General features: G+C 46.5%; 1 protein-coding gene across 1 annotated transcript; it reads right to left on the bottom strand.

Annotated features, from left to right (window-relative positions):
- Positions 1-3678: 3678 nt before the first annotated feature.
- Positions 3679-6401, bottom strand: LOC129861796 (hyaluronidase-4-like). The gene is made up of 3 exons (XM_055932946.1): positions 5426-6401; positions 4829-4918; positions 3679-4128 (listed from the first exon to the last, which is right to left on the bottom strand). Exons 1-3 carry the CDS (start codon positions 6383-6385, stop codon positions 3679-3681), a joined length of 1500 nt encoding a protein of 499 aa, XP_055788921.1. The 5' UTR covers positions 6386-6401.
- Positions 6402-12210: the final 5809 nt, after the last annotated feature.

Raw genomic sequence — 12210 nt, 5'->3', positions numbered from 1 at the left:
GACAGAGAGGTAGCTCAGGACAGAGAGGTAGCTCAGAACAGAGGGGCAGCTCTGGACAGAGGGGCAGCTCTGGACAGAGGGGCAGCTCCGGACAGAGAGGCAGCTCCGGACAGAGAGGCAGCTCCGGACAGAGAGGCAGCTCCGGACAGAGAGGCAGCTCCGGACAGAGAGGCAGCTCCGGACTGAAGGGCAGCTCCGGACTAATGGCAGCTCCGGGCTGAGGGGCAGCTCATGACTGGAGGGCAGCTCATGACTGGAGGGCAGCGCATGACTGGAGGGCAGCTCATGACTGGAAGGCAGCTCATGACTGGAAGGCAGCTCATGACTGAAGGGCAGCTCATGACTGAAGGGCAGCTCATGACTGGAGGGCAGCTCATGACTGGAGGGCAGCTCATGACTGGCGGGCAGCTCATGACTGGCAGGCAGCTCTGGCATCTCCTGACTGGCGGGAGGCTCTAGCAGCTCCTGACTGGCGGGGGCGGCTCTGGCAGCTCCTGACTGGCGGACGGCTCTCGCAGCTCCTGACTGGCGGACAGCTCTGGCAGCTCCTGACTGGCGGACGGCTCTAGCGGCTCCTGACTGACGGACGGCTCTGACGGCTCGGGACAGACGGGAGCTCTGACGGCTCGGGACAGACGGGCGGCTCAGATGGCGCTGGGCAGACGGATGGCTCCGATGGCGCTGGGCAGACGGATGGCTCAGACGGCGCTGGGCAGGCAGGCAGCTCAGACTGCGCTGGGCAGGCAGGCAGCACAGACGGTGCTGGACAGGTAGGCGTTGGACAGACGGCCGACTCTGACCTGCTGAGGCGCACAGTAGGCCTGGTGCGTGGTGCCGGAACTGGTGGTACCGGACTGGAGACACGCACCTCAAGGCTAATGCGGAGAACAGGAACAGGGCACACTGGATTCTCAAAGCGCACTATAGGCCTGGTGCGTGGTGCCGGAACTGGTGGTACCGGACTGAGGGCACGCACCTCAGGGCGAGTGCGGGGAGAAGGAACAGTGCGTACAGGGCTCTGGAGACGCACAGGAGGCTTGGTGCGTGGTGCCTGAACTGGAGGTACTGGGCTGGAGACACGCACCACAGGGAGAGTGCGTGGAGGAGGAACAGGGTTCTGGAGACGCACAGGAAGAATGGTGCGTGTTTTAGGCACTGGTGGTACTGGGCTGGGGCGGGAAGGTGGCGCCGGATATACCGGACCGTGCAGGCGTACTGGCTCCCTTGAGCACCGAGCCTGCCCAACCTTACCTGGTTGAATAACTCCCCATAGCCAGAACAATGCGGGGAGGTGGAATAACCCACACTGGGCTGTGTTGGCGAACCGGGGACACCATACGTAAGGCTGGTGCCATGTACACCGGCCCGAGGAGACGCACTGGAGACCAGACGCGTTCAGCCGGCTTCATGGCACCTGGCTCAATGCTCCCTCTAGCCCGGCCGATACGTGGAGCTGGAATGTACCGCACCGGGCTAAGCACACGTACAGGAGACACCATGCGCTCTTCCACATAACACAGTGTCTGCCCGTATTCCCGCTCTCCACGGTAAGCATGGGAAGTGGGCGCAGGTTTCCTACCTGGCCTCGCAACACTACCCTTTAGCCCCCCCCCCCCCCCCCCCAAGACATTTTTTTCTTCTCGGGCTTCCTGGCCAGCCGTGTTCCCTCATAACACCGGTTCCCCTTCTCTGCTGCTTTCGCTCTCCGAACTGCCTCCACCTGTACCCATGGAAGGCGATCCTTACCAGCCAGGATCTCCTCCCATGTGTAGCAACCCTTTCCGTCCAACACAACCTCCCAAGTCCATTTCTCCTGGTCCCGCTGCTGCTGCCGCTGCTGCCCGTTGCTACGCTGCTTGGTCCGAGATTGGTGAGTGGTTCTGTAACGGCAGCCTATCCTCTCTTAACGAGAAGAGAGGGTGTAGCAGGGATCGGACCAACACGCAGCGTAGCCAGTGCTCAACATGTTTAATAAAACTAATAAACAGTGAACACTTAACACTTAACAAATAACAAAATAACAAAATGTGGCAAACCGAAACAGCCCTATCTGGTGCAGACAAAACACAGAGACAGGAAACAACCACCCACAATCCCCAACACAAAACAAGCCACCTATATATGATTCTCAATCAGGGACAACGATTGACAGCTGCCTCTGATTGAGAACCATATTAGGCTGAACACAGAAACAGACGAACTAGACACACAACATAGAATGCCCAACCAGCTCACGTCCTGACCAACACTAAAACAAGCAACACACATAAGAACTATGGTCAGGACGTGACACTAACTGACCTAAAACAGGGAATTTTTACTCTGATTAAATGTCAGGAATTGTGAAAAACTGAGTTTAAATGTATTTGGCTAAGGTGTATGTAAACTTCCAACTTCAACTGTATATGAACCACTTATCCATACACATTACACATCAGCAAAAAGTAAAGCATCCACAAAGAAACATGCCTTATAATGCTGCTACATCAGTTATAAGACTAGCCCTTAGAAAGAACATTTGGTACATTGTACAGTGCCATAGTGCATGGGTAAATAACAACATGAACAAAACTGGCAAGATTTTAAACAATTCTGTTCTTTCCATTCAAATAAAATATAGTCCATATGTAACTTGTGACATATAATGGTTTACATTCCAGTTTAGTATGAAAATTTTACATGTATCATTTTACACAGTTTCACACATTTCAAGAGTAACCTGGGTAGAAGACACTGAATTTGATGTTGCAAAAAAAATTGCTTCTAAGTGTCCTAATTAGTATTGACAAAGTACTAAGGAGGAAAGGCAAAGGGTGATGAGATTAAATACCTTGTCTCTTCAATTGCTGGTTACCCACTTTCTATCTGCACTCCAAGCTTCAATGTCAGAGTGATTAAGTAAGGTTTGCGATTCCTTTTGAACTGTGAATCAATGAGATGTTCAGTGTAAATATAACTTTGCTTGAACACCAATGTTTGCAAAGAGTCATAGCACATCATTCTTATATGTCACCTATTACACAGTGATCCATGCTGAAGGCCATGTGGCCAAAATGTGATGTGGTTCCTAACATGTTTGATAAAAATACACCAATTTGATAAAGGCTTTTTCAAATTGCACAGTGTCTAGGAATTTTTCAACTTTATTGTTCCTTTAATAGTCAAATTAGATAATCTATTTAAATTAATTATCATTCAATGATAGGCTTACCATAAAAAAAATAAACAACAAGCTTAATGCTATATGAAACTGCACACTATTAGGGGAGACTGGAGCAAGACTTCCAGATACCTTTTCATTGTCAGTGCTTACAATGGTACCAATATTGATAGCGGTGAGGTGACAAGTTAGGAAGTTACCTCACTTTCAGCAAATAAATGCTGATGCTGGCAACGCATGCCTAAATGCAAAATGACAAAAGAATTGAACCAGAGTGTATATTGGTCCCATTGTTAATATAATCAGACTTTACAAACGAAGTATGTATGAGTTATGAATGTGTTATGTAGTCATTATGCAGGTACCCTTCAAGTAAAGCGTTACCCACTATAATACAGGACCCCTGTAGGAAGACGGCACAGCATTACGTAATAGCAGTTCCCATGGAAGTGACTTCAAGCTCTGTCTCCCCTACCCCAAACAACACAAGACACCTAAAGTGTATTATCATACCACCGTCACACAAAGGAGAAATTCAATAGAAGGAGCAACACCACCGAGCTAAAGCTGTTCCCAGTTTGTGGAGCAGCACTTTCCCTCTGCTCCTCCTCCCCATCCTCCGCCTCTCCCCCCTCCTCTTCCACCTCTTCTGCCACCACCTTGTTCAGGCTATCACACTTCTCCCCGGCATGTCCCTCGTAGCAGTGACAGTGGAACCTCTTGGCCAGTAGTTGGAGCTCATGCAGCGAGTGCCTGCCCATGACCTCAAAGTCCCCGTCCCCCGAGGGCTGAATGTGGTAGCTGTCTCCGCTCAGATGGAGGTAGTACGGGGCGTGGAGGTCCCTGCGGACACAGCGGCCGTTGCTCTGGCACAGGAAGCCACTGCAGACCTCTGCGGCCCGTGTCACATTGGTGATGTATTGACCCAGGCGGTGGTTGAGGAAGGAATTCACCTTTGTGCAGTTGTGCTGGAGACGGGTGAGCGAGAAAGAGGGGGGGGGAAGAGAAGGAATGGGAGCAAGAAAGAAAGAATGAGTAAGTATTTTTGTTTAACTAAGAGAAATTCAAACGACTGAGGGCATTGTGCAATTCATGATAATCCATTGACATATATACTCTAGCGAACACTACCATACTGTCATAACTATTCTCTGTGGGTTGTCAACTATCGTCAACTAACTATTTCCTCCCTCTCTATATTTATAGCATTAGTATGTCGTTTTGTCCAGATTTCATAAATACTTTCTACAGCAACTCAAATTTCAAGAGAAGAATGTTTGTAATACACTTAGGAATGCATGACCTTTCTTCTCAAAGCCTCATTTTAAATGGCAGATTTACACAGGCCTTGGAAGTGTTGACAGCGAAAATAAGTCAAAACTAAATGAAATTGATGTACAGCAGATGCTGCCCCTAGGGAGCACTTTATTTTCATAGCTTTAATTGAGGATTTTCCTTTGTCAGAGCTGTTAATTGCCTTATCGCCAGTCTCTATAGCTCTACCCTATTCTAGCTTGTGTAACACTTTGCTAGTCAAACTGTAACACTAATTATACAGTATACAAAGGGTGGGTCTAATCCTGGATGCTGATTGGTTAAAACCACATTCCAGCTGGTGTCTTATAATGTAATAGATCATATACAGCAAAGATATTTAATGAGACTCACTTTGGATGAAGTGAGGTTGAGGTCTCCCCAGATCACAAAACCAGCAGCCCCCAAAGCAGCACTCTCACCAATGGTGTGGATCAAGTCTGTCTGCAATACACACAGACATGCACACAGGATATTACACCACATTCTATATTACACCACATTTTGAACTTCTTTATACAGCCACAAGATGGTGCTAATGTCTCCTCAAGAGAGGCAGGATTGCCTGCACTCAACTGACTAGACAGTTCACTAAGTAGTGTTGACTGCTGAGAGAGACAGAGAACGGCAAGATAATTTTAAGAAATCATTAAGAAATAAACTATGTCATAACTGATCCTGTATATAAAGGATTACACAGGTTTTATAGTGTGGAATATTAATCAGGGAATTACAACCCTATTTGGATCATGTATCATGAAGTGCAATGATTTGTTCTAGCCCAACAGCAACACACCTGGTGGCCTTGATGATAAGTTCATTTGTTGAATCAGATGTGTTAATGATGGTCTGGATAAAAATATACACATCATGTAGCTCTCCAGGACCAGATTGATAACCAACTGGTCACTTGATTTTAGACCTTTGGGTTACTAAGTGTAGCAGTCTTACCGTGGTGAGGAAGGCCATAGCCTCATCCCTGTACCCTAAGCGTGTGTACACAAATGTGGGCAGCTCAAAGTCATGCGAGGTAAGCCCAGCTATCCTCAGAGACTCCAGCACCCTGAACTGGGAAAAATGGAGGTTGCTGACACTGTCTGTTTGACTCTTCCTGATAGCCACTGAGGGGAACAATGCTGTACTGCTATTCCACAACCAGAGCAACTCGTCATTACGCAGGCTCTCTCGCAGGGGGCAGGAGCCTGTGTAGTTGTGCTCATGCAGGTTGTAGTTGTGGCAGTCCGGGTAGAGGTAGAAGCCCCAGAGTCCATTGGGGCGAAGGCGCGTCCCTAGCTGGACTGTCCTCTGCATGAATGCCTGGGCACTCCTCTCAAAGCGTTTTCGCGCCAGCACCTCAATTTGTGATGGAGTCACGTTGACATAGGCCTGTGCGATCATCTCCCGGGACTTGCATCGGTAGATGTCCTTCTTGTGCCAGTTGCGGTTCCACTGAGGCCGCCAATACTCCCAGTCGATGACTGCCAATCCAGCAAAGTCCTCAGAGGGCATAAAATGGTCGATGTCCTTGTACGTCTTGAGGAGGTGGGCCTCCAGGCTGCAATTCTGGGGGAGGCCTCCATTGATGGGGACGCCATGGTCCGTGTAAAAAGGGTAGAGGCCCAGCCGATTGGCATAGAAAATGGTGACATTCTGCCCAGTGCGGATGGCCCGCGGGCTGCCACTGATGTGGAAGAGGTGCTCCAGGTTGGCCTGGACATTGTACTTGACAGTGCACAGGTCCAGCGGTGCATTCCAGGCAGCAATGAAGGGCTTGCGGCCCACCAGGGGCAGCTTGGCGGGCTTCTGGCCGAAGACGGCATTAAAAAGTAGCAGGAGCCAGGAGTAGGTGAGGGCACAAGCCACAGGCACGACGTGGTGATTGTGGCCACCACTGATGGGCAACATGATCATCCTGGGGCTTGGTTCAACTGGAGGGGCCATCAATCATCTTGGAGAGAAAAAGGAAGAAGAGAGAGAGTAAGATAGTGAATGATTCAGGCAGTGAGTGAGAAAGAAAGAGCGAAGACATCACAGATCTTAGATTAGGAGTTGTTTGATCATATAGTGTTTCAAAATAATGTTAATCGGCTTAAAGAATATTCAATATTGTACAACAACATTAATCAGATTACAATACAGCCTTTATGACAGTGCAGGATGTTTCCACAGAGGCGAAGAGTTTGCACCTGTGCGTAAAGTTAGCTGCTCAATTAAAATGGCGCCGGAGAAGAAGGCTGACGTTTTACGTGTTTTTTATTTGTTTATTTACGTTGTTTGTAACAAATTTTTGGACTTATTTTGTACATAATGTTGCCGTTACCGTCTCTTATGACCGAAAATAGCTTCTGGACATCAGGACTGCGATTACTCACCACGGACTGGCAGAATCCTTTTTTTCCTTTAACGAGTCAAACGAGCCCGAGCTCGGGAACAGGCCCAGATCCCCGTAATTTGCGCAAAGAGGAGGCGGAGGAAAAGGGGCAAGAGGGTGGGCTGCCTTCTGAGAATTCGTAGGCGATCGAATAAACCCCCACTTCCTTCCATTCTGCTAGCAAACGTACAATCTTTGGAGAATAAAATCGATGACCTACGCGGGAGATTAAACTACCAACGGGACATTCAAAATTGTAATATCTTATGCTTCACGGAGTCATGGCTGAACGAAGACACTATCAACATACAGCTGGCTGGTTATACGCTGTACCGACAGGATAGAACAGCGGCGTCTGGTAAGACACACTATCTACCTAGAGAGTTTTCATCTGTATTTTCCATAGGTGCTTTACGTACCACCACAGACTGAGGCTGGCACTGTATTCCCCCATAAGCAAACAAGAAAACTCTAACGCAGAGAAACTTAAATCCGTTTTACCAAATTTCTATCAGCATGTTAAATGTGCAACGAGAGAGAAAAAAACTCTGCACCACCTTTACTCCACACACAGAGACACATACAAAGCTCTCCCTCGCCCTCCATTTAGCAAATCTGACCATAATTCTATCTTCCTGATTCCTGCTTACAAGCAAAAATGAAAGCAGGAAGCACCAGTGACTCGGTCTATAAAAAAGTGGTCAGATGAAACAGATGCTAAACTACAGGACTGTTTTGCTAGAACAGACTGGAACATGTTCCGGGATTCTTCTGATGACATTGAGGAGTACATCACATCAGTCACTGGCTTTATCAATAAGTGCGTCGAAGACATCGTCCCCACAGTGACCATGCGTACATACCCCAACCAGAAGCCATGGATTCAGGCAACATCTGCATTGAGCTAAAGGCTAGAGCTGCCGATTTCAAGGAGCGGGACTCTAACCCGGAAGCTTTTAAGAAATCCGACGAACCATCAAACAGGCAATGCATCAATACAGGACTAAGATCAAATCGTACTACACCAGCTCTGAAGCTCGTCGGATGTGGCAGGGCTTGCAAACCGGGCTACAAAGGGAAGCACAGCCGAGAGCTGCCCAGTGACACGAGCCTACCAGCCGATGTGAGTAACACCTTTTAAACAGGTCAACATTCATAATGCCGCAGGGCCAGACGGATTACCAGGATGTGTACTCCGAACATGCGCTGACTAACTGGCAAGTGTCTTAACTGACATTTTCAACCTCTCCCTGTCCGAGTCTGTAATACCAACATGTTTCAAGCAGACGACCATAGTGCCTGTGCCCAGGAACACTACGGTAACCAGCCTAAATGACTAACGACCCGTAGCACTCACTTCTGTAGCCATGAAGTGCTTTGAAAGGCTGGTCATGGCTCACATCAACTCCATTATCCCAGAAACCCTAGACTCACTCCAATTTGCATACCGCCCCAACAGATCCACAGCTGATGCAATCTCTACTGCATTCCACACTGCCCTTTCCCACCTGGACAAAAGGAACACCTATGTGAGAATGCTATTCATTGACTACAGCTCAGCGTTCAACCCCATAGTGCCCTCAAAGCTCATCAACAAGCTAAAGACACTGGGACTAAACACCTCCCTCTGCAACTGGATACTGGACTTCCTGACGGTCCGCCCCAAGGTGGTAAGGGTAGGTAACAACACATCTGCCATGCTGATCCTCATCACAGGGGCCCCTCGGGTGCGTGCTCAGTTCCCTCCTGTACCCCCTGTTCACTCATGACTGCACGGCCAGGCACGACTCCAACACCATCATTAAGTTTGCCAATGACACAACAGTGGTAGGCCTGATCACCGACAACGACGAGACAGCCTATAGGGAGGAGGTCAGAGACCTGGCCGTGTGGTGCCAGGACAACAACCTCTCTCTTAATGTGATCAAGACAAAGGAGATGATTGTGGACTACAAGAAAAAGAGGACTGAGCATGCCCCAAATCTCATCGATAGGGCTGCAGTTGAGTAGGTTGAGAGCTTCAAGTACCTTGGTGTCCACGTCACCAACAAACTAACATGGTCCAAGCATGCCAAGACAGTCGTGAAGAGGGCACGGCAAAGCCTATTCCCCCTCAGGAGACTGAAAAGATTTGTCATGAGTCCTCAGATCCTCAAAAGGTTCTACAGCTGCACCATCGAAAGCATCCTGACTGGTTGCATCACTGCCTAGTACGGCAACTGTTCGTTCTCCGACCGCAAGGCGCTACAGAGGGTAGTGTGAATGGCCTAGTACATCACTGGGGCCAAGCTTCCTGCCATCCACGACCTCTATACCAGGGTGTGTCAGAGGAAAGTCCTAAAAATTGTCAAAGACTCCAGCCACCCTAATCATAGACTGTTCTCTCTGCTACTGCACAGCAAGTGGTACCCGGAGCGCCAAGTCTAGGTCCAAGAGGCTTCTAAACAGCTTCTACCCCCAAGCCATAAGACTCCTGAACATGTAATCAAATGGCTACCAAGACGATTTGCATTGCCCCCCCCACCTCTCCCCCTCTTTTACAGCGCTGCTACTCTCTGTTGTTATCATCTATGCATAGTCACTTTAATGACTCTACCTACATGTACATATTACCTCAACTAACCGGTGCCCCCGCACATTAACTCTGTACCGGTACACCCCTGTATATAGTCTCACTATTGTTATTTTACTGCTGCTCTTTAATTACATGTTACTTTTATTTCTTATTCTTATCCGTATTTTTTAAAACTGCATTCTTGGTTAGGGGCTCGTAAGTAAGCATTTCACTGTAAGGTCTACACCTGTAGTATTCGGCGCATGTGATTAATACAATTTGATTTGATTTGATGTGTTAAGTCAGTAAGCAATATGAGTGATTAAGTGAGAGTTTCTGTTTCTATTTCATTTATTCGCAATAGACATGTTTACTACACAAACTGGAAATACAGAATTCCTAGTGTAGACCCCATAAATAAATCAGAATGTTGGCTTGCATGTTGCCAAGGCCTACAGGTCCGAGGTCATAGGCAGGATGTCAGTTGACACCCAGGGATCTGACTAAACCATGGGCTGGGCAGACTGCTCATGTCCTCACCACATCTATCTGTTCCCTGGACAGAGCGATGCCCACATAGCAATAATCATGCCTGCCCAGCCGCCAAACGCCTCTTCCTAAAGCTTCATCGCTCATTGTCATAAGATAACTTTTTTGAGTTTTCTACTGGTGTTTAACAACTGCTCCCAACATTGTACCTGCTGATTTACCTATTTCAGTCAGTCTCAAGCCCACAATAAAGTACCAGTAAAAAGACAAAATAGAGAGTTAATGGAATGAATTGTAACGTTACATGATAACTTCATATCATGCTTCATAAGTCATGTAAAACAATGTGTCACGGTGTCCACTTTCTAACCTCCCGCTTATAGATGGATAAGTCAACGCCCAAGCAACAGTTAGTACTAATGTCACCGGCTGAATGCCCCAGCCCCCCGCCCCTCTGTCAACCCTCTTACCTTGGTCTTGGGTTGAAAAAATGGTTTCACCCAAATATCCGAAGAACAAACTAAAGTCTGCTTTATTTTTTTATTTTTTTGTTCTTTTTTATAAAAATTAATACAAAAATATCACATACATTATATATAAATAAAACACAATCCAATACCAAATAGCAGCAGGTACAATTATCAGCAGTTAATGTACAGTTAGCATTATCATTTGGAGACAAATAGTAGCATATATTTTTCCCTTATCTTTCTACGAAACAATGATAGTTGCTGTGTCTCAGGATGCCCAAACATCTTTTGAAAACTTTTTCAACTAAAGGACAGTAGAGACCATACTTTCAGGAATGTGGGACCACGATTTTGTAAATTCATTATATATTTTTGTAATGCTAAAAAATCTGCAATTTGTTTTAACCACAATTGCAAAGTGGGTGGATTTTTGTTGTTCCAACACATAAGAATACATTTCTTTGCAAAGTAAGAAATAGTTATCAGGAACCTTGTCTTGTCTGAGTTAAGCTTAATATTTGGCATTTGATTAAGGAGGAAAAGGCTTGCAGATTATACAAATTTTATATAAAAAATGATCTGCATATGTATGAATAAAACACCAGAAAACCATTAGCATATTGCATTGCCAAAATACGTGCAAAATAGTTCCTTTTTTGGTCTTACATTTCAGGCAATTTGGTGAGGTGTCTGGAAATATACTTACAAAAGTAAAACGTTAAAATGAATTTGTAGATTGATTCCTTAATATTCAAACAAGTAAATGGGTATCGTATCTTATTACAGATCTTAAGCCATACCTCATCAAAATCCGTACCTAAATCGTTTCTCCACATCCTTTGAAGAGGGATAAAGGCGGATTCACATTGTCTTGATAATGTACAGTACATCTTCTCAATACATCCTTTGATAGATATATACAGTATGTGGTTGTTAATTCTTCAACTTCTGACAACTAAGATCTCAGCTTTCCTTATTTGATGATCATAAGGATAACATTGTGATTTGAAGATACTGTTTTTAAAAAAGTCCTCTTCTGAAGTCTCACCCTAAATGTCTGTTATACTCTGAGACCATACGTTCAGTGTTTCTGTCATCTCCCCTTTATGTCATATAGTTTTACAGCTAGCTGGGTTGGGTGTCTAACTTCCACTGTTACTGAGCTTAAGGCATAATGAAACTTCAACAAGTCACAGTGACACATACAGGTGCTTTGTGTTTAACCACAGAAACGTCCTTCCTTCCACCCCTCTCTGTAGGGGCTAGCGCAGGGTTCCCCAACTGGCGGCCTTCGGCCCGCGGGTGGTTTTATTTGGACATAAAAAACTGTAAAAACACAAGGAAATCAGCTCCAAGTGATTTTAATTTGTGAAATCTGGGTGGCAGGTAGCCTAGCGGTTAAGAGCGCTGGGCCAGTAACTGCTGAAAGGTTGCTGGTTTGAATCCCCTGGCCTACTAGGGGAAATATCTGTCTGTACCCTTGAGCAAGGCACTTTACCCGAATTGCTCCTGTAAGTTCTCTGGATAAGAGTGTCTGCTGAATAACTCAAATGGTCTTCCTCACGTGAGAGAGACACGTGATCATACAAATGTAAGCAAGGTTAGAAATTGTTATGTTTTCGTCATATTTTATCTGTTTGGGCTTCTTGTGGTAAATTTGCGGTCTACAAATTATTTTGTAATTATGTTCCGGCCCCCCGACCATCCGGTCAAGAAGAAATTAGCCCGTGGCTGAATCTAGTTGATGATCCCTGATCTAGGTGTCACGACTTCCGCCGAAGTCGGTCCCTCTCCTTGTTCGGGCGGCGTTCGGCGGTCGACGATACCGGCCTTCTAGCCATCGCCGATCCAC

Source organism: Salvelinus fontinalis, chromosome 9, assembly GCF_029448725.1.
Source record: "Salvelinus fontinalis isolate EN_2023a chromosome 9, ASM2944872v1, whole genome shotgun sequence".
NCBI lineage: Eukaryota > Metazoa > Chordata > Actinopteri > Salmoniformes > Salmonidae > Salvelinus > Salvelinus fontinalis.
The sequence above is the reverse complement of the archived record's forward strand: the minus strand, read 5'-3'. Positions and strand labels throughout refer to the sequence as shown.

Coding starts and splice junctions, on each gene's coding strand:
- LOC129861796 (XM_055932946.1), bottom strand. CDS start 6,385: ATGATCATGTTGCCCATCAGTGGTGGCCACAATCACCACGTCGTGCCT. Junction 4,919..5,425: donor CTATGGCCTTCCTCACCACG/GTAAGACTGCTA, acceptor TGTGTATTGCAG/ACAGACTTGATCCACACCAT. Junction 4,129..4,828: donor TCAACCTCACTTCATCCAAA/GTGAGTCTCATT, acceptor ACCCGTCTCCAG/CACAACTGCACAAAGGTGAA.